Below are 25,296 nucleotides of genomic sequence, written 5' to 3'. Positions count from 1 at the left end.
ACTTCAGGTGGGGAATTGGTATGTTAATGGTACCCCTGTCCCTTGGAAGAAACGTGCCCTGGTGAATCCAAGACATGGTGGGGGAAATTCTCTTTTACACGGGGACCCAGAATACCCTAACTGCCTACTACCCACTCTAACTCCTCTCTCACTACCAAGGCCAACTGCAGGAACCAGCGCTTGATGGCTCAGACATTTGAGTCCTGCAACCCATAGGGGAGATTCTGATTGAATTCCGGACTCCCAGCCTAACCCTGGACGAGGTGGGCATCTGGGGAGTGAATCAAAAGTTCTCTCTACCTCTTTCTCTTGCCTTCACTTTCACACACATCTTTTAAATTAACATTTGAAATAAACTTTGTTACAGAAAAGTGGTTGCAAAGAAAGAAACAATCTCAAGAAGACAGAAACAGTTAAATGCAGTTTAAGAAAACAGGCAGTTATACTAGCTATTACTTTTGCAGTATTAATGACCTCTGTTTTTAATATAATGGTAAGTTTCCATAAGCGATAATCATGTTTAAGAACTGGCTAGTCAAATCCTTGACATTTTAGCAATCCTTCTCTCACAAGGCCCACAAGCTAGCTCCACTGCACGACTGGCCTGGGCACACGTCCTTTGTAACAATACAGAGACTCCATACGCATGCCTTTCAGTGGTCTCAACGATAAGATGAAAAGGGGCTGGGAGCGACTGAGCCTGCACAACATGTTAACAAACGGTGGAGAAGGCAGACGGTATTGGTCTCAGGTGTAACAGCCAGGCTACGAGTGCATTTTCAGGTATCAGTCGACCACCGCATCCTGCAAATGATCCTAGGATTTCTATTTGGACTTATTGCTCGCTTAAGGGCCAAAAGAGTCCTTTCTCTCATTCATGGGCACGCATGGGCGCTGGGGCAAACGGACAGCGGCCATTTACTTGGATAAATGCCCTTTGCGCCCAGCAGGCTCTTGCATCAATCTACACTAGCAAGAAAATCCTTCATCCAACCAGTCTGCCCCAGGCACCTTTTTTCGGGAGGAAGATCCACCCCCGAGCACCGAAGCACGGGATTCGGCCGGCGTCAGGCGGGAAGGATGACCGCTAATTCCCTAGTCACCAGGACAGAGCGGTAAAACGAGACCTGACCGGTCCACGGCGGCGACCCGGGGTGCCCCTGTCGCTCTACCCAGTCGGCTTTTCAGCCAGCCAGGGCGCAGAGCCTCCCGGAATTGAGGGGCTGTGAGGCCTGAAGGCGAACGGAAGACGCCTGGGCGAGGCCCCGCCTGCCGCACGCCCGGGAGGCCAGGCTCCGCCCTGCGCCCTGCGCCCTGGCCGGGCAGCCGGTGTGTCCGGCAGCGCCTGGACTTGGCGGCCGCGGGAGCCGGAGCTCGGAGCCATGCTGAGGAGCTGCGCCGCGCGCCTGCGCGCCCTGAGCGCCCTGCCGGGACGCGCGCACTGGCCTGCGAGCCCGCCGGGCCCGGCGCTGGTGAGTGCAGGGAGCGGCGCGGGCCCGGGGCGCACGGCGGGACTGAGCCCCCACCAGCCTGGGGTGGTCCCGGCCTGGACCAGCCCAAGTTCCGTTTTCTGAAAACGAACGGCGGCGCCCGCCACAAGGACTGGGAGAGGCTTGAGGGCGAGGCGGGAGAAATGTGAACGCCGATGGGACTGAGTCGGGAAGCATCTCGCGGGACGCGGGACGCGGGACGCGGGACGAGGGTCAGCCCGGGTGTGCCGGGGCAGAGAAGGTCAGGTCACCCGGGAAAGCCAGGGCAGAGGACAGGTCGCCCGGGAAAGCCAGGGCAGAGATGGAACCTCGGCCATCCGCTCGGCCGGCGAGTCCCTGGCGTGTCTTGTTTCTGATGATGGCGATCAGCTCTGGAGATGGATACAAGGCTTCTGCTTCTCCCAGAATCAGACTCTCAGCCATTTTCCTCACCTTTCCTGCTGTGTTATAAGATAAAGATAAGGCGAGGGAAGTGATGATCTTAATGTCTGGAGATCTAGCATTACATGACTATTACCCCTCCTGTCCCTGGTTGGCGTCCTTGATTCATATTAGTTAAGCCTCGGTACTGGGAGCTATCATGGGCTACTGATGACAGACAGGTGAGAAACAACCCCATCCCCAAGGAGTTCGCAATCCAGTTTGCCAAGACAAGACAGGTTGTAAAATTAAAGTTAGGTGTGGACCACGTGCTGTAATAAAACACTAAGGAAGCAGGAAAAAAAAAACAAAAACCAGCAACTGGAAAAGGGCTTTGGATGGCTGGAAGCTAGTGCAGCTTTTCCTTGAAAATACCGAGCGTAGATTGGTCACCAATCATGTACCATCTTGCCCATTGGAAAAGAGACCGCCTTAAAGTTAATCTTGTAAACATGCAGATAGATTCGTTTCTCTTTAATTACATGATGTGCCTTGTGATCTCTGTTGGCTGCTTAACTGTTAGTATTTACAGTCTTTATAAACATGCTGTTTTGCTTAGTAACTTAATTTTTAAAAGGGGAGACATGTGAAAGCAAAAAGTCATAAAGCTTCTTAATGAGTCCTGCTTTATAAATGTATAAAGATCAAGCAAGACCTTTCCTTTATTCCAAGCAACAAAAGATAATGAAGGGTATGCCAGCAAGTGTCCCTCATTGTACAGTCTTTGCTTTGAATTCACAAGAGCACTTACTTTGTAAGCATCTCTTAATTCTCACCTCCTTGAAGTGAAACTTTTTTCATTTTTCTAATTTTTATTTTTCATGATACAGTTTCTTATTCTCAAGGATTTTCCCTTTTGCTCCCCCATTCCTCCCATTTTAACCCTATATTACAGTAGTACAGTGCTTCCACAGCAGTCACAGGTCCATCTTTCTGCTGTTTAAGTGAGTCATGGAATTGTAGGCATAGACAGTGGTAGAAAGTCCAGCATCCTATCGTCAAAGAGCCATTGAACAGTTTCACTGGGAGTCCATCTTTTATTCGGGAGTAGAGATGCACATTGCAGTATATCTTGTGGAAGTGAAACTTTCTTAATTTTAATTTTCCACAGTTAACACCTAGAGTAACGAATTCAATATGCTCCAAATTAAAAAAGAAATAGATGTATATATATTTATTGGAAAGGCAGGTCAGATTTACGGACAGAAAGACCTTGTATCCTCTGGTTCACTCCCCAAATGGCTACAACAGCTGGAGCTGAACTGAGTCAACCAAAGCCAGAAGCTTCTTCCAGGCCTCCCATGTGGGTGCATGGTCCCAAGGCTTTGTTTGGGCTGACCTGTACTACTTTCCCAGGCCATAAGCAGGGAAGTGGAGCAGCCAGGACACTAACTGGAGCCCATATGGGATCCCAGCACTTGCAAGGTGAGGATTTAGCCATTGAGCCATCACGCTAGGCCATACCCACTCTAAACTAAAATTAATGCCTCTCTTGTTCTTCCTCACCCACACACTCCTACAACAAAAATCTTTGCATCTGTCCACTTCGATCTTTGAGGCCACTACTTGACAATCACTCAAGAACCTCTGCTTTCTCTTCTAGAGTCAGTGGCCCTCCACATGCCTTGGCCCTGATGTCTAAAACGTCTCGTAAACCTTGTCGTCTTCTCTGTGAGTCTGCTTCTCATTCTAAGTGTACCTGACTTGGACCTTTGCAGTCATCTTTCAGCCAACTTCACTACCATTGCTTCTTGCCGCTTTGTTTACACTAGATATTTCTGAATCTTAGGTTTGTGTTACTCCCTTTCTTCAGACTGCTTAAGGCTCCCCACAATGAAAAAAGGCATTTTATCATTCAGTTCCACCTTCATAATTCTTTAAAGACTCCCTTTCTTCCATTAGCTTCATCCTGAAGAATAACATTTGTAAAATCACAGATATATATGTGCGTCATGTAATACTATGTAAAATATTTCAGATTATGTATATCTTTGTCCTTCTGCTGTATTAAACCTAGTCCTTCCTAATGGTCTTTGGAAGCATTGCCATTGAGGAGGAAATCTGAGGTCCTGCCTTAGAACCAGAGTCTACTCCAGCATGCATACCTTGCTGCTTCTGCTCTGTTTGCATCTATAGGTCTGAAAGCTGTGGTCCCGGCAGCTCCCATGTTTCATTCCTCTGGGCATCCCCACTCCCTCTCAGCATTTTTTGTCCTTAAGTAATCATACTGTCTTTTTGAGGCTTTCCTTAAGTCACTGCTTCTGTATGTGTTTCCATTTCTATTGTGTATTTTCCATCTGAGACTATGAACACTTCAAGGCAGGAGTAGGTCTTCTGTCTGTCTCATCTGTCCCTGGTGTAGATCCAAGGCACAGAGTCGAGCTCAGAAGGGTTGATTAGATTTAGCTGAGTTGCACACTTTGAAAGTTAAAATCAGGTCGAAGAGCCCAGAGGTAAAGGAATGATTCTAATTTCTACAAGTCTCCAATGAGCTGTGTTTTAGTAGTCCATAAAAGGATACTAATCATGTCACTTCCCAGACCAAAATGCCTTAGAGAGCTCTGCTGTTTAAGTTTTCACTTTGTTATAACTTAAACCAGTTAGCTTAGTGTTGGGTTTTGCCGGCCTCTCCGCAGTGTGACAGTGCCTAGCTTTGGACCTCAACTTCATCTTCTGTATCCACCCAGTCTGTTTCATGCTACTTATACAGAGCAACCCTTTGCCCACAATGTCCTTTGCAGCCAGCTAATTTCTCCCTATCTAATCAGTATTCAAGCAAAGAACCTCTCTCAGAACATCAAGTCTGAAATGAGCAGGCCTCCCTTGTCCTCCAGCATCCTGGCATACCCCTCCAGGAGCACTTTTACGTTGAGGATAACGTCCGTCCTTCCTCTGTCCTGATTGCCAGTGCCTGATGGCGTCTGTGCTTGATTAAAGCTGGTGAAAAAGCAGATGGGGGCTTAAGGCTGGCTCTGCTGATAGATGGCTGGGTGAGAGTGGCAAATCCTTCACCCTCTGTGTCCGGTTTCTCCCTAGAAAGGTGGACCAGGTTATCCCTGAAATTCCCTTCTATTGAACAATAACTGTCTTCTGGAAAGAAGAAAGGCAACAAGATTGTTGTTGTTGAAAACTGGGAGAATACCTTACCAACCGGGACTGCATCTCCCACTGCTCTACTTTTTCTTCTGTCTTGTAGAGGTTATTTTCTTCTGAGAAAGACACTCTGAGGGACTATTCTCTCCCCAACCCCAGCTGGAACAAGGACATAAGACTCCTCTTTGACCAGTTCATGAAGAAATGTGAAGATGGCTCCTGGAAACGTTTGCCTTCTTATAGACGTAAGTCTACTCCAAGGATTCAAAACTGCAACAATCTTTTTCTTGGTAGAAACAGCCACATTCCGTCAAAAATAATGGAATATCAACTGTCAGAGCAGACCGAAGCACTCGCTGCTGCTTTAAGAGGCAAGGAATCCAAATGTGGGACCTCTCTAGTCCCCAGTTTTTAGGCCAGGAGTCTCAGTTAATTTTACAGAGTGTGAGAGAACATAAAACCCATTGTTAAGAATAAGACTGTTTTCATGGGCCAGGCACAATGGCTGGGTGGCTAAATCCTCATCTTGCGAGTGCCAGGATCCCATAAGGGTGTCATTTCATGTCCTGGCTGCTCCACTTCCTATCCAGCTCCCTGCTTGTGGCCTGGGAAAGCAGTAGAGAATGACCCAAGTCCTTGGACCCAGCACCTAGGTGGGAGACCTGGAAGAAGCTTCTAGCTCCTAGATTCAGATCGGCTCAGTTCAGCTCCGGTTATGGCCACTTGGGGAAGGGACAAGCAGATAAAAGATTGTTCTTTCTGTCTCTCCTCCTCTCTGTAAATCAACCTTTCCAATATAAATAAATAAATCTTAAAAAGAAGAATGCCAAAGTTAGAATGCAGTTTTTGTTTTGTTTTGTTCCAAAAGCTTTGTTTTTATTGAAAAGGCAGATTTAGAGAGAAGAAGAGACAAAGAAAGTTCTCCCATCTGCTGATTCACTCCCTAAATGGCTGCAATGGCTGGAGCTAAGCTGATCTGGAGCCAGGAGCATCCTCTGTGTTCCCGACACAAGTGCAGGGTCCCAAGGCTTTGGGCTGTCCTCTACTGCTTTCACAGGCCACAAGCACAGAGCTGGATGGGAAATGGAGCAACCGGGATGCAAACCAGTGCCCATATGAGATCCTGGCACATGCAAGGCTAGGATCTAGCCACTGAGCCCTTGTGTTGGGCCACCATGGCATTCTTAACCACCATCAACAAGAGTGACAAGTTCCCAGAGTGCCTTTACCCTCCCACTACCTCATCACCTCCCTATCTTGCTCATGTCATTCCTAATCTCATTTTTCCTTTATCCGATATTTGGGTCAATCATTGAGAAGCTTAAGACACCTGCACCATCTTCTCATCTCTGAGCCCTGAAGGCTACCCTACTCTGTAACACACACATGCAGTACACACACACACAATGCTTACACATGTCAGTCCTAGCTCTCTGGGGATTTCTAAAAAATTTTTGGTCTTAATGAATACACTTTTTGTTTTCAGCAGTTTTAAGTTTATATAAAAATAAACAGAAAATACAGAATTCCAATGTTTATATTAGTATGCACTCTATGGCATATGTGCATTTTCCATGGGTTTTAACAAGTATGTGATTCCTTGTATCATTTATTATAATATCATACTGTTTCACTACCCTAAAAATCCTGTATTGTACCCACTATTCCCTCTCTGTTCTCTTTACTACCTCCAATTTTACCTGTTCCAGAATGTTATAGGATTATAACTAGAATAATTCAGGATGGAGTCATTTTTAAGTTAGCTTCTTTGACCTAATAATATCCATGTGAGATGTGTTTAGTTTTTCCCATAACAATCACCCATCTGATACTTCAATGTTTTATCTGTGTAATGGCTTCTCTCTCATCTTGAGTTCAATGAGGGCAGAGGTTTCTCTGTTTTATTTCTTCCTGTTGTGAGTAGTACCTGAAAAACAGTAAACATCTTCCAAAAGCTGAGAGTTAATAATGCCTGCCCTCACCTACCATTCTGGAAGATGCTATAATGGAGGCTAGTGCCATGGTATAGTAGGCTAAGTTTATGCCTGTGACGCTAGCATCCCGTATGGGCGCCAGTCCATGTCCAGCTGCTCCACTTCCCATCCAGCTCCCTGCTTGTGGCCTGGGAAAGCAGCCGAGAATGACTCAAATCCTTGGCCCTTACACCTCGTAGGAGACCCAGAAGAAGCTCCTAGCTTTGGATTAGCTCAGCTCCAGCCATTGCAGTCATTTGGGGAGTGAACCAGCAGATCTTTCTCTCTCTTTCTCTACCTGTGTCTGCCCTTCTCTGTGTAACTTCGCCTTTCAAATAAAATCTTTTTTTAAAAAAAAACGAAAGATGTGGTTAATGACTAATTGGGATTCTTGCCAGGAGTCAGGTTCTCCCACCTGAGTGGCAGGACGCAAACAGTTGTGTTATCCTCAGCTTCTTTTCCCAGGCCATTAGCAGGGAGCTGGACTAGTAGTGGAGGAGCTGAGATATGAACTGGTGCCCATAAGGGATGCCAGAATTGCACCTGGCACCTTTATCCACTACTCCTCAGTGCCGGCTCAGGACCTACTGATTTAAAGCACTTGATAAGTGTGGGTAATAATTGAAACAAGTAGACTAAATAAATCGAATCAGAATAAACAGAAACAGATTCTGAGGATAGCAAGGGACCATCACAATTATTCTCACACTCCAATACTTGTTCCTCTTTCGCCTTTGGAGTCATCATCAGCCTCTTTTCTGAATGTTTATCGAGCACATTTTCAGTCAGGGGCATGGTAATATGAGTACTAATAGGTTTCCTCAGGCCTGGTGGGTCCATACATCACTTCCGGTCCAGGCAGGGGCTTCTGGGTATTGTAGTCTCCTGGCATGATTGCATCATCTATTCCCCCCCACGTCCTATCTACCTTCCTCCTCCTTCCCAACCCTGACAGGCCTTATAGTCCTGCTAGAACAAGATCTTACTGTTGTGAGATGCAACCCACTTTCATGAGAGATTCATCCTTGTTAATGCCCTGGTCACCTGTTAAAGGCTCCATCTTCCAATACCGCCACAATGGTGATCAAATTTGTGTGTGTGTTTGAGGGGAGGAACTTCCTAATCAAAGCATAGCAACCATTCATGGAACTCTGCTGTCCAGGAGCACACAGGATAAGCACAACCCTTCTGCTTCCCGTTCCTTTTGCATGGAAAACTCAATATTCACCTCTCTTTCCTCTGCACCTGCCAGTTCTTTGCTGGGCCAAACTGCTCTGTTCTTTTTGAGCTTTTCTCCCTGGTTGCTTTTCTTGGGGTATGTGCTAATCTGCTAGAATCCTTCTTAGTGAATATTTCCCAGAATTAAGTTTGAAACTCAAATGAAGATTTGTCCAGGGAGAGTAGGATCCACGTCACACTGTCCACTCTAAATCAGCTAGCATACTGTGACTCACACGTGAACTGTTTGTCTCAGTGCGGCTGACTTATCGAGCCTTAAGATTTGTTTTATATTTATTTAATCCAGTCTTCATTTTTTAGAGTCAGCCTATAAAAGCGTTTGTGGTTTCCTATACAGCATGTAATATTTATATATTCAACAAACAGCTACAGTTGCTTTAAGTTACTTAGAAACTATTTTTTAGTTAACATGAAGTAATTTATAATACTGATTCCATTTTAAGTGTCACCACATCACACAATTAATTGTCCTTCTCCAGTGCTGTCTGGCTTTCCCTAACGGCTCTATGCTGTACTTATGTTCTCATTCTTCTTGAAATCATTTTCTTTGACTTTCATAAACCTCTTTAACCCATGTCCCTACTCTCCTTCTGTCTGTTCCTTAAACGTCAATATGTTTCAGAGTTTTCATTCTCATGCCATTTGGCCTTTCCCCCATGTAACTCCCCACTTCTCTCTTAACTGAAACCCTGTCAGAATCAAGAAGAAGTTTGAATTCCTCTTTGCTACCACTCTCTGCTTTCCAGCAATGGCTTCTTCCTCATCTTAGAAAACCTCCTGTTCCTTTAAGGTTTAAATATTACCTATCACCTGCTCGTCCCCCCCTCTGTTTAACGGTGTCATCTACTCACCTCTCTCCCTTTGGGTGTTTCAGCAGCTCCCTTCACCATTGTCAGCAACTCCAGCAGCCACTTGGTGGCCCCTTCTTGCCTGTGACCTTTCCCCCAGGCCCAGCCACACACTACTCCAGTGTATTGAGCCTTATCATCACAAATAGCACAACCTCCACATCTATACATTTAGGTGGCCTGTTTTTCTTTCTTTCTTTTTTTTTTTTTATTTTATTTTTTGGTGGGGGAGGGATCTAATCTTTTTTTTTTAAGTGGGTAAGACTATTATTTTTCCAGATTGTTTCCTTCATGTTTAAAGGGGGGTATTAAGGGAGAAGGCCCACCCAATTTCCCACCCTCCCCAGGTCCCAGATGTAGGGTATGCTCTGAGGTTCTTGCTCAAGTGGTTTTTGATATTTCAACAGTTATGAATCACTGCCAATCTTGTAGGTGGCCTGTTTTTCAACCACCATCTTTTCTTTCCTGCTTACTTGTTCAGGGACCCCCAAAACTCATCTTTCAGAATTTTCTAGTTCCCGTGGATGGCAGGGACCCAAGCCCTTGGGCCACCTTCCACTGCTTTCCCAGGCGCATTAGCAGGAAGCTGGATCGGAAATGGAGCAGCAGGGACCCAAATCAGCACACCCTTATGGAGTACTAGTTATGCTTCAAGGCCAGCCCCTTCTGTTTATTTTTTTAAAGTTTGATTAAAACCCACTAATTCAATTTCATGAATCCTGATGAATCTCTCTCTCAGTTTAGGTAACAATCATATTGAATATTGGGCTGAATTGGGCATGTTTCTGATTCATTGTAATGAATAGGTAAAATTCATGTTTGCCAGAAAAACATTTTCCTTGTTATTATGTTATTCATTTTCTTTAACTCCCTTTATTCCAAGAAGAATTTCTGTTTATACCTTATCACTGTATTATGTTAGCATTATAGATGACATTTTCTGATTGCCATGTGTGGAGAAGGACTTTGTTTTGATTCCATATGTGTGTATCCCTTACGAGGTTATTAATTCTCCAAGGGCAAAGTCCCTGCACACTGTTCCTTTGAGGCATTACTGTTCCATTCCGTGCCTTTGACATTTTCAGCAGTGACCCAGTGACGTGTCATTTGTACAGAGTGCACATGTTTCACTCTGTCAACGTGTTTCTCACTCCATGCACTTCTCCTCATTTCCCTGCAGATTCAGTTTTTGAGATAGAGAGAGACCCAAAGGCCCAGATGTTCACAAGAAGCCTCGAGGAAGGCATGGGCTTCGAATATGTGTTGTTCCACAATGACACCGAGAAAAGGATGGTTTGCTTGTTACAAGCAGGTCCTCACCTGCAGGGAAACCATGGGTAAGAATCATAGCCTGCTGCCATGACTGTCAAACACCCCTGCACAGCCATGGACCACAGGAAGGGCACCGACAAGGTGATGGAGATGGATGTGTACTGACTGACAGAGAAAAATGTTGTAATGTGTTCTGAAAGGACATGGGGCAAGGAGGTATAATTTGAAGGAGTATCAATTCTGTATTAGCAGTGGTTTATCATTGGTGCAGTATAATGGGTCTTTCTGGTTTCTGATAGATAGATAGATAGATAGATAGATAGATAGATAGATAGATAGATAGATAGATAGATACACACACACTTCTCTGCATTTCCTAGATTTTTTATCAGTGAATATATGTGGTTTATTTAATAGAAACATACTAAGGGTGGGCTCTGTGGCACAGCAAATTAAACTAGTACTTGGAACATCCATAGCCCATCGTGGAGTGTGGTTCAAGTACACTACTTCCAGTCCAGCTTCTGGCTAATGCACTTGAGAAGGCAACAGATGATGTCATGAGTACTTGGGTCAGAAGCCTGGCCGGAGTTCTGAGCTCCTGGCTTTGATGTCCTGCAGCCCTGAGTGCTGTGGGCACTGGGGAGTGAACCAGGGGATGAAGGATGCTCTAATTCTGCTTTCAAATAAATCATTTAATCTTTTTAAAATGAAAAACATGATGAACTTTTTCTAGATTTGCATGCTTATGATCTGATAATTAAGTACAGGTTTTATTATATAAGCTTAAAACAGCACTGTTTTTGCTATGAACAAAATGGAGTTGGGACTTAGGGGTATTTGACATGAAATTCTCTGAAAATGAAGTGGCCTCTCCCTAAGTAAATTGTGTGAAGATATTTGAGTAACTTCTCCATCTTAGGTTGGATGGTCTGTGTTTTCAGAACTGCTCTGTTTCTCTTGTTATCACTAGGTACGTTCATGGAGGTGCCATTGCGACCATGATCGATATGACTGCTGGTTCATGTGTATTTGTAACCGGAGGATTTGTCATGACTGCCAATATGAACATCGATTATAGAAGGTAAACTCATTCGTTTTGTACTTTTCATTAGGGATCATGTCAGATTCCTCAGCAGCAAATCTAGAAACAACAGATTTGAGGAGTCTTTGCCCTGGAGAATGCAGTACATGAAAAAAACATGCTTGGATTTCAGATTTTTTCTTGTATACCAAAATAAATATATCTTTTAATTTTGATTTTCTGCACACTTTAAGTGCCCTCATAGTTCTATGCAGTGGACTATTATGGAAGTAATCCCAAAAGAAACTGGCAAGAGAGTACAAGCAAGATGAGGACAGCTTGGAAGACAGCTTGAGATTTCAAAGTCCCGGAGTAGCTGGAAAAAAGGGATTCAGGACATTTGGATAGAGCGTGGACATCCATTGGGTAACAAAACGTGCAAGTTTTGTATAATGACTCAGAGAAATAAAAGAGCAGTAAGATGATTTTGATATTGGGCCCAGCATGATGGCTCAGTGGTTAAACCCTTGCTTTGCAAGCGCCAGGATCTCCTGTGCACGCTGGTACATGTCCTGGCTGCTCTACTTCCTGCTTCTTCCTGGTCTCCCACGCAGGTGCAGGGTCCCAAGGCTTTGGGCCGTCCTTGACTGCTTTCCCAGGCCACAAGCAGGGAGCTGGATGGGAAGCAGAGCAGCCAGGACACAGACCAGCACTCATATTGGGTGCTGGCACTGACAAGCAGAGGATTAGTCAGGTATGCCATCACGCCAGCGCCTCCCTACCAGCTTTAATATGGCTGGTTTCATCCTTGGCTTTTGTCTGGAGTCTCCTAACTGAATTCTGGATTTCTCACAAAATTATACAGTACAATCAATCAATAAATAAATAAAAAACAAAATTATACAGTACAGTTTTTTTAAAAGGGTTATTTATTTTATTGGAAAGTCAGATATACAGAGAGGAAGAGACACAGAGAGGAAGATCTTCCATCCAATGATTCACTCCCCAAGTGGTCACAATGGCCAGAGCTGAACCAATCCAAAGCCAGAAGCCAGGAGCCTCTTCCAGGTCTCCCATGCAGATGCAGGGTCCCAAGACTTTGGGTTGTTCTTGACTGCTTTCCCAGGCCACAAGCAGGGAGCTGGATGGGAAGCAGGGCTGCAGGTATATGAACTGGTGCCCATATGGGATCCTGGCGTGCGTAAGGCAACGACGTTAGCCACTAGACTGTGGCACTGGGCCCAGTTATATGCTACAGATGTTTTAAATACTAAAGAACTAATTAAAACCATAACCAAGTTATACTACTACAATAAATTTGGATAACAAGCCTCAATAAATTACAATAAATAGGATAACTTCCAAGTGCCTCAAATGCAGAATTAGCTCAGTAATTACAGAAGTTACTGTTTTATCTATACTTTGTTGCAGTCTTTTTAAATCTGGGTTTGATGAATATCTTCAGAATGCCAACACTGATCTTTCCATGAGGTTGATGCACTTGCTCTTGCAGCTTCCCTAGGATCCCAGTGATTGTGTCAGACCGTCTCAGTTTGGCCAGATTTATAGGTTCTGGGCTATCAAGCTGGGTCATTCTATTTTTTTTTCCAAAGGTATATTTATTTTTATTAGAAAATCAAATTTACAGAGAGAAGGAAGAGAAGGAGCTCATCCGCTGGTTCACTCCCCAAGAGGCCACAACAGCCAGAGCTGAGGTGATCCACAGCCAGAAGCCAGGAGCCTCTTCCAGGTCTCCCATGTAGGTGCAGGGTCCCAAGGCTGTACTGCTTTCCCAGGCCACAAGCAGGGAGCTGGAAGAGAAGTGGGACAGCCAAGATACGAACCGGGCCCCCCAGTTTACTCTTGATGAGACACATTTTTGCCTGTGAAGGCGATTTGCTCAGAAGCCTGAATTTATGTGGCTAATCCTCTCCTATGGTCAAAATTTCCTTCCTGTGTCAGAAGGACTTTGTAAGCCGCCAACTTTCCTGATAAGCTGTTGTTTCCCTTTGGTTAGCATCAGGCACACATTTTCTGCTTCAGCTTTCCACTTACCTGTCAGACACATCCCATTTGATTGCATGGGCAACTTGAGGTCCTATCTCCCAGAAAACAAGCCATGTAGTTGTCATTCAGAGAAATCCCATGAGCGGAGCCATCTGTCTTACATTCTATGAAGCTGCTTCCTGTTTTCTGGAATCCTTTCTGTTTAGAGTATAGTGCCTCTATTTCTTGGAATTGTTGAATTTCCTGCGAGTTCTCCAGTTGGCTAGTGGAGGTCAAATGGAGATCATGCAGGACTCTCAATCCCTAGGTGGTGTTTTATCCGTGGGTGTAAATCAGGTGAATGCCCACAGATGTGCTTACCCCCTGGCGCTCCACCTGCTCCTCAGGCACTTTGGGGTAGTCGCAGCAGTAATAGACTTGATCAGGATGTGAAAGGTTGCCCATGTCTCTGTCTCCTATGAGTTCGTGGAGATTCTCCGGCCCCTTAGATTCACATGTGGAAGACTTCTTGCTGAGTCTACCCACACCTTACAGCTCAGAGTCCTTGTGCTTTGCTGATGTGTGGCAAGTGCAGACAGAATTCTTTGAAGGCAGCCTCACAACACCTGAGCCATACACATCCCCAACTCTGTGTATACCTCCGATTGTTTCCAGAGAGTAAGATACCTGTAAGATAGACACATAACTTCCTCAGAAACGCTTGCTTGCCAGCACTGGTGTGGTATGTTTAAACTACATAAAAAGCTAAACTTACTCGCGGCGTGCTTTCTGTTGCTGTCACTGTTATCGCTGTAGAGCAGTTTCACTTTCTGTGGTGTCAGTTATCAGGAGCAAACTGCACAGTCTAAAAAAATATTCGGTGGAAATGATGAATGTGTGTTCCGTGGCTTGCCATTCTGAGCAATGCAGTGAACTCCAGCGGAGGCCACTCCCTCCCTCCAGAAGCACAGTCATCCCTTTGCCCACATCTCTGCGCGGTACGCGTTACTCACCTGTTAGTCATCGGGAGGTCACCTGGGTTCTTGGACCAGCTGTCATGGTGTTATAGTACTTGTGTTCAAGTTACCCTGATTCTACTTCGTAATGACCCCAGAGTATGAGGTAGTGATGTTGGCAATTCACGAATGCCAGAGAGAAGTCAGAAAGTGCTTCCTTTAAGTGAAAAGGTGAAAGGATGCCATAGGTATGCATGCACAAGAGAAAACCGTGACAGTATCGGATCCAGCACTATGCGTGGTTTCAGGCGGCCACTCAGAGTCTTGGGAAATATCGCCCAGAGATAAAGGAGAAGGGGGAATGTAGTTTTGCATTCCTTGTGCTAACTTTTCCTGTTTTGAGAATTACTAAGAATTGGTGACTTTCCATAAAGTAGTTAACTGTAATCACCACCCTTTGTAAGGCTTATGTTTGGCTTGTTGGAGTCTCTAGCTTCATCTTCATTCTTTCAGTTCTATCCAAATGTCTTTTAGATGCTTTTGTTTCATAGAATTACACGGACAGATTCAGAGCATGTTGGAATCCACACTTGCCACTTGCGGTGTGACTTTGTTTTATTTTAATGTTGATTACTTAGGTGAGGGGTTGCAGACCCTTGTGGACTTCCGGTGAGGGAGGAGAGCGGCAGGATGTGGGGGAAGGTGGGGAAAACAAATGTTTCTGTCTTTTCTCCTTTTAGGATGGGGCGGGAGTGCAGGGTGAGTGCAATGATCCTTGCTGCCAAACTATGTCAGTACCCCAGGCAGAGAGGATCGTTTAATGTTACCTTGGAGACCCCAGTTTGGGAAGGAATGTTTCGAGGGTACTACTTCAGTGGTGGTGATTGTTCTAAGTTGTTCTTCATTACACCAGAAATATGGAATCCTTAAAGGTCTGCTCTCTGGTCATGTCTACCTCAGTGCATCCATCCACAGACTTAGGAGCTTGCTGCAAAGCCTGGCCGGGAATGTTGTCCAACATGTCCTGCTTGCCATCTTTTGATGAGATTCTTAAGCCGTCTTTTATCAGATGAGCTAGCTATCTTGTCTTTCCTGTGCATCTGAGTATGCACAGAAGTCAGCAACTGACGTAGCCCAGTCCTGTATCAGGTGCTCTGGGGTCAGACCACACATGCTGTGACTTTCCCTGTGGATGGGGTTCAAGCACAGTGGTCCAGCTGGGGAGCCCTCTAAGAAACCCTGTCTGAGAGGTCTTCAAACCTGGCTCTCATGTGCACCACTCAGTGCAGGGTCAGGTTCAGCCCGTCCCCTATACCAGTCAATACACATATCATAGGGTGCAGCTACCTGGCAGTCCCACCCCAGCCCTCTCATACTATGCCCCAGTCCAGCACAGCCCATTTCCAGGACCCACTGTGCTACAGCCTAGTGGAGCAACCCCAAAGAAGCCATACCTGACCAATGGGCTGACTTTCCCCCAGTCCTTTCACGGCTGCCTGTGGACGCTGTGGCTAACCTGGCCTGGCCCGCCCCCATCCCAGTTATGCACACCAGCAGGTGCTGTGGTCTGGTTAGGGCTACCCCCAAATAATCTCTATCTTGCTTACTCCCAAGTCCAATTCTCACATATGCTGGCAGGTGCTATGACCCAGCTGGCCCGGCCAGCCCTGGTCGGCCCCCAACTTTCTCAGCTGTGTCATTTAAAAAAAAAAAAAATTAGGATGTATTTATTTTTATATTGAAAAGGAAAAATCAGATATATAGCCAGAGCTGAGCTAATCCAAAGCCAGGAGCTTTTTTTCTAGTCTCTCTCACAAGTGCAAGGTCCCAAGTCTTTGGGCTGTCCTCGACTGCTTTCCCAGACCACAAGCAGGAAGGTGGATGGTAAGTAGAGCAGCTGGGACACGAATTGGTGCCCGTATGGGATCCTGGCACTTGCAAGATGAGGATTTAGCCGTTGAGCCGTCACTCCGGGCCCAGCTGTATGATCTTAAATAAGTCAGTTACCTCTGTGCTTTGTTGCTTAATCTTGTAAAAGAGGATGGTAGTGATACCTGCATTCAGGGTCCTTGAGAGCAGTGAATGAATTAACCCCTGGAAAGCACAACAGAATCTGGCCACGTAACAAGGAATCAATAAGAATGCTTGTTGCTGATACGCTTGTTTTTGTTTCTAGCACAACTGTGCCCAGACATGAAATAGCTGCTGTACAAAGACCTCTGGTTTGTTGTAATGGAAGATGGTGCTGAGGACCAGAGCGTTGTTAGGATGACGTCACGTGTGTTCTGGCGTTGGGCAGCTTGACCTCGCGTTGAGTCATTTCCGTGTCAGAGCTGGAAAGTTTCCCACGTTTCCTGAGGTCGTGAGGTCACACTGATGCCTCCTTCTCACACGCCCTGTGTCTTGTATTTACACGCAGTTACTCCGCACGGGTAGCATCATCCCATCTTTTGTTTTTATGGCTGCTTTGTTCCACTTGGATGATGTCCTCAAGGTTTAACCCTGTGCCCAAATTGCCTTTTTTTACAGCAGGATAGTGTTCTGTTTGTATGGAGGGAAATGCTGTGGGGCTTTTGAATTACCTTGAATCTAGATTGCTTTTTAAGCACTGTAGACCCTTTCATTGTATTAACTTCTAATCCGTCCTCATGGGATGGCTTTCTGTCTTTACCTCCTTCAGTTTTTGATCGGTGCTCAGCGTACCAGACTTTCACATCTTCATTTTTTTATCCTAAGTGTCTTATCCTTTCTAATGCTATTGTAAATGGAATTGTTTCCCAAACACCCTTTTTGGATTGTTTTTTATTAGTGTACAGCAGTGAAACTGAGTGTGTACTGATTTTATATCCCCTAACTTGGTAGAGTTCATTTATTCTATTGATTGTTGTAGCCCCGTCGCGTTTTCTATATGTAAGCTGTCATCTAGAAACAGAGCATTTCTCTTCCTTCTTTCCAATTTGGTTACCTTTTATTTCTTTTTCTTGGGCAATTTCCCCGACTGTCAATTCCTATTAAAGACCCAAATACAGGCATCCTTGTCTTGTTTCTGATCTTTCAGGAGAATTCAGTCTTCCCCACTGCGGGTGAAGGTAGCTGGAGTAGTCTCTGTAATGTTGATGTTTTTCTCCCGATCTGCACTTGAGCCTTAGGTTTTTAACTTGGACAGTCTGTCATTGCACTGGCTGTCTCATCAGTCACCTTTCTGTATCACTTAAATGAACCAGGTGAATGTTAGAGTCCATTTTTCAAACTACCCAGAAAGAAAAGTTTGATTTTGATAGCAGTTCAGTTGAGTTTAGGGGTCGAGTCAGGCTTCGCAGTGTTGCCGTGGGGTGAGCCTGCTGCTTGTTGTGCCCACATCCCGTGTCAGAGCACCAGTTCATAGCCCAACTACCCCGCTTTCCGTGCAGCTGCTTGTCAGTACGCCTGGCAGCAGGCGGTGGCTCAGGTCCTTTATTCCTGGGTCTGGCTTTGGCCTGGCCAAACCCCAGCTGCTGTGGCCACTTGGGAAGTGAACCAGCAGATGAGCAGCGCTCTCTCTCTCTCTCTCTCTCTCTCTCTCTCTCTCTCTCTCTTGCTCTCTTGCTCTCGCATGTGCTCGCTGTCACTCTTTCACATAAACCCTTTTTTTAAAAATTAGGCCAACTTGTCATCTTTGCATATATCTGATATTTTACTTGGCTTACAGTGACTCCTTGCTAGTGGAGCTGAGCCAGCTGCAGGGCTCAGGTCTCTGTGACCAAGTGGGAAGCTCTGAAATAGAACTCTCCATGCAGTGTGGTATTGAGGAAATGCTGAAGGACGTGGCTCCTTCCAAGGCAGATCCTACAGCATGTGTGTGTATATACACACACACACACACACACACACACGGAAATCAGTCAGAAGTAAGCATCAGCAGAAACAGTGAGAGATTTAGATCTCTAGGAAATCAGTACACTATGATAATCAAAGTTTGCAATGAAACAGTGAAGTGTGAAATGTTTAATGAAGTGAAAGATTGGATGTGAAGGCGATCTGGCCGCGACATTAGTCACCCCACTGGTCGCCAGGGTTGATTCGGCTGATCTGGCTGGCTAGGCGAGTGTCCCCTTCCTCCCTCAGTCTGTGTGCTTCCCTCCCAAAGCTGCATGCTCAGAGCGGGGACCTTCCCCACTAGAGGAGGACCAGACTTCAGGCAAGGGTATAGAACCTCCAAACAAACTCTCAAGAGATAAAACATGAAGTCACAGAAAGAGAAAGCAAAAAGTTTGCCACAGACCCTAATATCATAACCTTTAAAAATCCAAGTGCTTGTTTAAAAGTCAAAGCATCTCAGTAAGTAAAGTGAAAGTGATCCAGTATTTGAAGAAGTAATGATTGAGCATCTTCTAGAATTAAAGAAAATCCACAAATGCACAAACCACAGAATGTCCTGCAAAGATAAGTGCAAATCAAGCCACATCTAGAGAAATTGTGGGGTGGTGACAACAAAGAGATTTTATTTTATTTATTTATTTTTAAAGATTTATTTCTATTATTTTTTTGATTGGAAAGGCAGATATACAGAGAGGAGAGACAGAGAGGAAGATCTTCCATCCGATGATCCACTCCCCAAGTGAGCACAATGGCCGATACCATGCCGATCCGAAGCCAGGAGCCTCTTCCAGGTCTCCCACGCGGGTGCAGGGTCCCAAAGCCTTGGGCCATCCTCGACTGCTTTCCCAGGCCACAAGCAGGGAGCTGGAAGGGAAGCGGGGCTTCCGGGATAGAACCGGTGCCCATATGGGATCCCGGGCGTGCAAGGCGAGGACCTTAACCACTGCGCCACCTCGCCGGGCCCTATTTTATTTATTTTTTAAAGATTTATTTTTGATTGGAAAATCAGATATACAAAGAAAAAGAGAGACACAGAGGAAGATCTTCCATCCGATGGTGGTTCACTCCCCAAGTGGCCACAATGGCCAGAGCTGAACCAATCCAAAGCCAGGAGCCAGAAACTTCTTCCTGTCTCCCACGTGGGTGCAGGACGGCTCAAAGTCTTGGAACCCTGCACCCACGTGAGAGACCCGGAAGAAGCTTCTGGCTGCTGGCTTCAGGTTGGCTCAGCTCCGGCCATTGTGAGGATGAGCGATAGGACAGCTGACTCACCACAGGAGCACGTTCGGGAAAGGGTGAACGGAGTTAGCTGTCGGCGCTCAAGCAGCCTCACAGCTCCCTGTGACAAGCAAGCGTGATTAGGAGGCAAGGAGGGTATAACTAATGTCCAAAACACTATAAGGTTAAAAACCAAATGAATAAGTAAATGGGAAAAGCTCAGATTTTTAACAACTATGGGAGAGGGGGAGGAGGGTATGGATTGGAAAAAATGAATGAAACAGCTGAAACAAGGTAACACGGACAAGTCTAAGAAGTCATTAGTAACACTCGGTGCAGATGGACCTGATCGGCTGTTCAAAGGAAGATGACAGAACTACATTTTAAAATGTGAAAAATTAGGAATGATTTATATGAAAGATTTAAAACATAACCACAGAAAAATATAAGGGGAAAGAAAAGTACTTTAGGCAAAAACTAAATATTAGCTGAAGGGACTAGTGTTGTGGCCTACGGGTGAAACTGCCACCTGTGAAGTTGGATCCTGTATGGGTGCTGGTTCATGTCCCAGCTGCTCCACTTCCCATCTTCCCATCCAGCTCCCTATTCCTGGCCTGGAAAAAGCAGCAGCCAATGGCTCCAGTGTTTAGGTCCCTTCCACCCACATGAAAGACCAGGAGGAAGCTCCTGGCTCCTGCCAGGTACAGCACTGGCTGTTGTAGCCATCGGAGGAATGAACTAGCAAATGGAAGATCTCTCTGCAATTCTGACTTTCCAAAAAATAAATGCTTTAAAAATGAAAAGGCTGAGATAACAAAATAGTCAATAAAAGAATGTTAGCGATAGAGAAATCTTCATGATAATCAAATATTCTGTAATAAGTCCTTTTTTTTCTTATTTTTTCTGATTTATTATTTGCAAGGCCAAGTTACAGGGTTGGGGGAGGGTGGAACAGAGAGATCTTCCATCCACTGGTTCACTCCCCAAATGGCTGGAGCAGCCAGAAGCTAAACCCATTCCAAGATGTCGGCCCCCGTCACCCTGGATCTGCACAGACTCAGCTGCTCTGTCACAGAGCCAGAGTCCCTGCTGAAGTCTTTACAGCAAGCCGGGAAGGGCAGCTTTGGCCGTGGTGCCTGAGAACGCCAAGGCTGGGGAGGAGGGGTCGCGAGAGGCCGTGAGACTGGAGCACCCGAAGCAGTGACACCAGATAAAAACTTCCACCCCACTCACATACGTTGTCATTTCTCAATGTTCCGGTAGCCCTGACAAGACCATCATTTTTTGGGTTTTTTTTTTGTTTTGTTTTTCTTTCTACAGACCCATCCCCCTTTATTCTGTTGTTGTGATAAACAGCCGAATTGATAAAATTGAAGGGAGGAAATATTTCGTTTCCTGTGATATTCGGAGTGTTGACAACAAGACCCTCTACACAGAAGCGACACGTAAGAAGCCGCCGCGACCTCTCTGTTGGGGTTGGGGTTGGGTTTGGCGAGGGCTTTGTATTTGGTTTAGAGCTTTTTATTTCAGTTTGGTTTGATTTATAACCTACGTGTGCCCAGAAATTGCCAATTCCGTGTCGCACAAATTAAACCTATTTTTTTGTGCAAGGGTGCTTCAGAAAGTTCCTGAATAAATGATGTTTTTAAAATAAGCTTATTTTCGGGCAAAAAATATTTGAAACTATACATAGTTTTTTCATGAACTTTTTGAAGACCTCTCATATATTGCTGGCAAATGTTTACCGGACAGTGTCTGATAAAATTGCAAAATTATATATCCATTAGTCCATTTCCAGGACCTTACGCTATAGGACCATTAACAGGTACAGAATTACAGTGTATTAAATTCCTATAGCATTCCAGTAATGTGTATTGCAGTATTGTTTGCAATAGCAAAAGATTGACAAAATACAGATATTCATCAGTAAGAGACTGGTTAACGAACACCATCTAGGCATACACTGGGTGGGGCATGATGTCATGAACAATACACTGGGTGGGGTATGATGTCATGAACATTACACTGGGTGGGGTAAGATGTCATGAACAATACACCAGGTGGGGTATGATGTCATAAGCAGTGTTGTGGTGCCATGAGTAAGAACAGGGAACCTTGATGTGAAAGTCTCTCATTAAGATGGGAATGAAATACAGGATGCAAGACTATTATCACTGCTGTAGAAAAAGGTCACCCTGTTCTCTTCCCATCACCTTCCTCTTTTCCTTCATCCTTGATTTCTTCCTGCCTAATTATTTCGAAAAGCCATTATGTGGAAGAACTGAGTGAGGTGGGCCCAGGAGTGAGCAGAGTGACTCGGCGCTCAGAGCCCGAGTACCGTGAGGAAGGCGATCACACGGGGAAGTGGCCGGTCGCAGGGCATCCCACAGAAAGCGGCCCGGGTGAGGAGCCCTCAGAGATTGAGGGTGAAGTATCCTGGGGCTGGCAGAAGTGACAGCCCACGGATTAACACTGTTAGAAGAGAGGAGTCATAGGAGTGGGGAGGGGGAATAGAATGAATTGATATTAAGTGAGAACTGGATACCTTGGACATACATGTTTTGTTCAAGGTTTATTCATTTGAAAGCCAGAGTTGGGCCTTGCACATGCCGGGATCCCGTATGGGCACCAGTTCTAATCCCAGCGGCCCCACTTCCCATCCAGCTCCCTGCTTGTAGCCTGGGAAAGCAGTCGAGGATGGCCCAAAGTCTTGGGACTCTGCACCCGCGTGGGAGACCCGGAAGAGCTCCAGGCTCCTGGTTTTGGATCAGCAGAGCTCTGGCCTTTGCAGCAGCTTGGGGAGTGAATCATTGGATAGAAGATCTTCCTCTCTGTCTCTCCTCCTCCCTGTATCTATGACTTTCCAATAAAAATAAATAAATCTTTTAATTTTTTTTTTTTAAATCATAGTCCTGGATCAGAAGTAGAGGTGTGACACGAACCAGGGCCAAGTGGGATGCAGACTGTAGATTAACCCTGCAAGCCTCAATGCTGGCCCCTAGATTCATCATAATCCTAAAATAGGACATGCAGTCACTGTACACAGCCAATGATATGTATTTGTTCAGTTATATGCTTGTTTTAAGAGACAGAGAGACAGATGCGGCTTCCATCCACTGGTTAACTCCCCAAATGCTACCTTATGTGAGCTAGGCCAGGCTGAAGCCAGGAGCCAGGAACTTAATCCAGGTCCCCCACAAGGGTGAAAGGGATCCAGCTATCTTTTTTTATTGTTTATTTAATTATTTGGAAGTCTGGGTTATGAAGAGAGAAGGAAAGCAAGAGAAATCTTCCATCTGCCAGTTCACTCACCAGGTAGCTACAGTGGCCAAGACTGGGCTGGGCTGGCCAAAGCCAGGAGCCAGGAGCCTCACCCAGGGTAGCAAAGGCCCAGACATTGGCCCCATTGCTCTGCTTTCTCCAGGCTGTTAGCAGGGAGCTAGATAGGAAGTGGAGCAGCTGGAACACTAACCAGTGCCCGTATGCCAGAATCACAAGCAGCAGCCTTACCCACTACACCACAACACCAACCCGCCAAGACTGAACTACTTGAGCCATTATTTCCACCTGCCAGGATTTGCATGATCAAGAAGTTTCAGTCAAAAGCCAAAGCCAGGAATTGAACCCAGGCACTCCGATGTAAGATGAGGTACCCACCTATCTCACCATTGAATGATGGCTCTAGTATGTTTGCCTTTACAATTCTGTAACAGGCAAATGCTCTGGGGCCTACCATCAAATTAAAAACTCAAGAATCTTAACTGTATTTTATCCCTGCCTAATTATGATTTCCATCCAAGCTATCTGCTTAGAAGTAGCTGTGACCTAGGATTTTGTGAAGAGACTTTTTAGATTTATTTATTTGAAAAAGCAGAGTGATGGAGGAGACACGGAAATGAGTAGTGTATTCCTTGTGAATTTGTCAAGGCCAAAAATTGGAAAGAAAAAGATACAAAAGAATGAAAAAATGAAAAACAGGTGACAGCGTTGTGATGCTGTGAGTTAAGCTACCACTCGGGACACTGGCATCCCTCGCTGAAGTGTCTCATCCAATCCGGCTTCCTGCTGGAAGAGCAGGTGTCCCAGCCCTGGGGCCCTGCTGTCCTAATGGGAGACCTGGAGGAGGTTCAGGCTTCCAGTTCTGGCCTGCCCCGCCCCGGCCATTTGGAAAGGGAGGCAGCAAAGACCTGTCTGAGTAACTCTGCCTTTCCAAAAAATCTGTCTTTTAAAATGGATAAGCATAGTAGCATTTATTTAAATTATTCCCTTTTGGGGTGATTTTTTGTTTTGTTTTGTTTTGTTTTTGAGAAATTCACTTTCCCCCTGAATAACAGTGGTTTGCAGGAATGAATAGAAGGAACAAGAAGGAGAGCGTGAATAAGTGAGTCCATAGCCAGTACACTGCATTTCTGACTATAGTTGTTTTAATCCCAGTCTCGCTGAACATTTCAGTATCGCACAGGCACCAGATGGTTCGGGTGTGAGTCAGCTTGGAGGTGGTCATGAACCATGACGTAGACAAGTAGCTGAGGGTCTGGTTCCCCAGTCCTGGTGCTCCTCCCGCAGTGAAGGTAGTACTGTGCTGTGATAGTCAGACATTAATTCTTAATTTGGCTGAAAATAAGAGCGGGCAGATAAACAGAAGGTACAAATTGAATGTTTCAAAAACCCATTTTGTGTGTTTGGAATCATCCCACCAGATGGAAGCCGGCTGCCTTACACTCATCTCCTGTTTTGTATTTTAGTCTTATTCGTAAAACCTGATCCCAACAAAAGTTCAAAATGAACCTGGCGATATCCACACCACGTCGGGCCCTCCCAGTTCCTGATGAAGCCACACTGCTGACTCCGGACCAGGACGCCAGGGGCTCACCTCCCACCTTCCGAACTCGTAACCCAGACTCCTGAGATGTATGTGAGCCCCTCGGAGTTGTGCCCCGCTGCAGACAGAAGACAAGACTTGTGTTGAAACTTTTACTGAAAATGTAGAAATGGTAGAAAATGAAGCAAAGGAATGGACACATGGGGCGTGGGGAGATGCGCACGCATGCATGGGTGCCCGTTGAGAGCCTCGAAGCTAGCTGTGCTGTATCTGAACAAACACATCTTTTTTGGCCAGAGTAGGAAACTTCCTGTACTTGTTCCTATAGGGATGAATACCTCAACGCTGTCATCTGGGTTTCTAAGAAATAAACACTGCCATTGTTAACAGGCTGTGCCATCGTAGCTTGCTACCCTCGTCGTGTTTCATCACTGCAAGAGCTCTGTATCCAGGTCCACACCCAGGATGGCTTCAGCCAGAGAAAACTGAATGTCCACAGTTGTGGAGGTCAGAAACTTGAAATCAAGCTATGAATAAGGTCATGTCCTAGTTCATTCTCCCCTGTCTCTCACAGCCCCAGGCATGCCTTGGTTTATAGACAATGCCGCTGCAAGCTTCCATCTTCTCTTTGGCATTTTGTGCGGCTCCACCTCGTCTTTTCCCTGTGTGTATCTGTCTCTGTGTCCAAATTTTCCCCTACTTACATTTTAGCTTGATTACCTCTGCAAAGACCCTGTTTCCAGGTAAGGTCCCCTTATGAGACCCTGAGATCAAGGCTTTATCTACAAGGGAGCCTCCAACAAAACTAAAAGTTGGGAGATGAATGTTCTGGAAGGCATTGTACTCACTAATATAAGCCATAGATTCTCTAGGTTTTGTTTTCTTGTCTTTCTTTCCTTCCCCTGATGAAAGGCTGGGCTGAACCAGTTTTGAAGGGCTGGATAACTAGACAGTTTCCTGTTTGGGCCTAACCGCTTAGGGCCAGCCTCTGACACCTTACTAGGCTTCCTCCCACAGGCAAAAGATCAGAAGCAGGATTCCACGGCCAGAGCCAACCTTCCCTGGAATGACCAAGTCCTGGAAAGGCCATCTCTAGC

At 45.5% G+C, this 25,296-nt stretch overlaps 1 protein-coding gene across 1 annotated transcript; it reads left to right on the top strand.

The window, feature by feature from the left end:
- The first annotated feature begins 1,321 nt into the window (after positions 1 to 1,321).
- Positions 1,322 to 24,586, top strand: THEM4 (thioesterase superfamily member 4). Its single transcript, XM_040998918.1, has 6 exons — positions 1,322 to 1,472; positions 5,107 to 5,248; positions 10,244 to 10,400; positions 11,309 to 11,419; positions 20,698 to 20,822; positions 24,123 to 24,586. Exons 1-6 carry the CDS (start codon positions 1,383 to 1,385, stop codon positions 24,161 to 24,163), a joined length of 666 nt encoding a protein of 221 aa, XP_040854852.1. The 5' UTR covers positions 1,322 to 1,382; the 3' UTR covers positions 24,164 to 24,586.
- Positions 24,587 to 25,296: the final 710 nt, after the last annotated feature.

Source organism: Ochotona curzoniae, unplaced genomic scaffold (assembly GCF_017591425.1).
Source record: "Ochotona curzoniae isolate NIBS_2020 unplaced genomic scaffold, NIBS_Ocur_1.0 scaffold_1037, whole genome shotgun sequence".
Taxonomy (NCBI): Eukaryota; Metazoa; Chordata; class Mammalia; order Lagomorpha; family Ochotonidae; genus Ochotona; species Ochotona curzoniae.
This window is presented reverse-complemented; position numbering and strand designations above follow the sequence as displayed.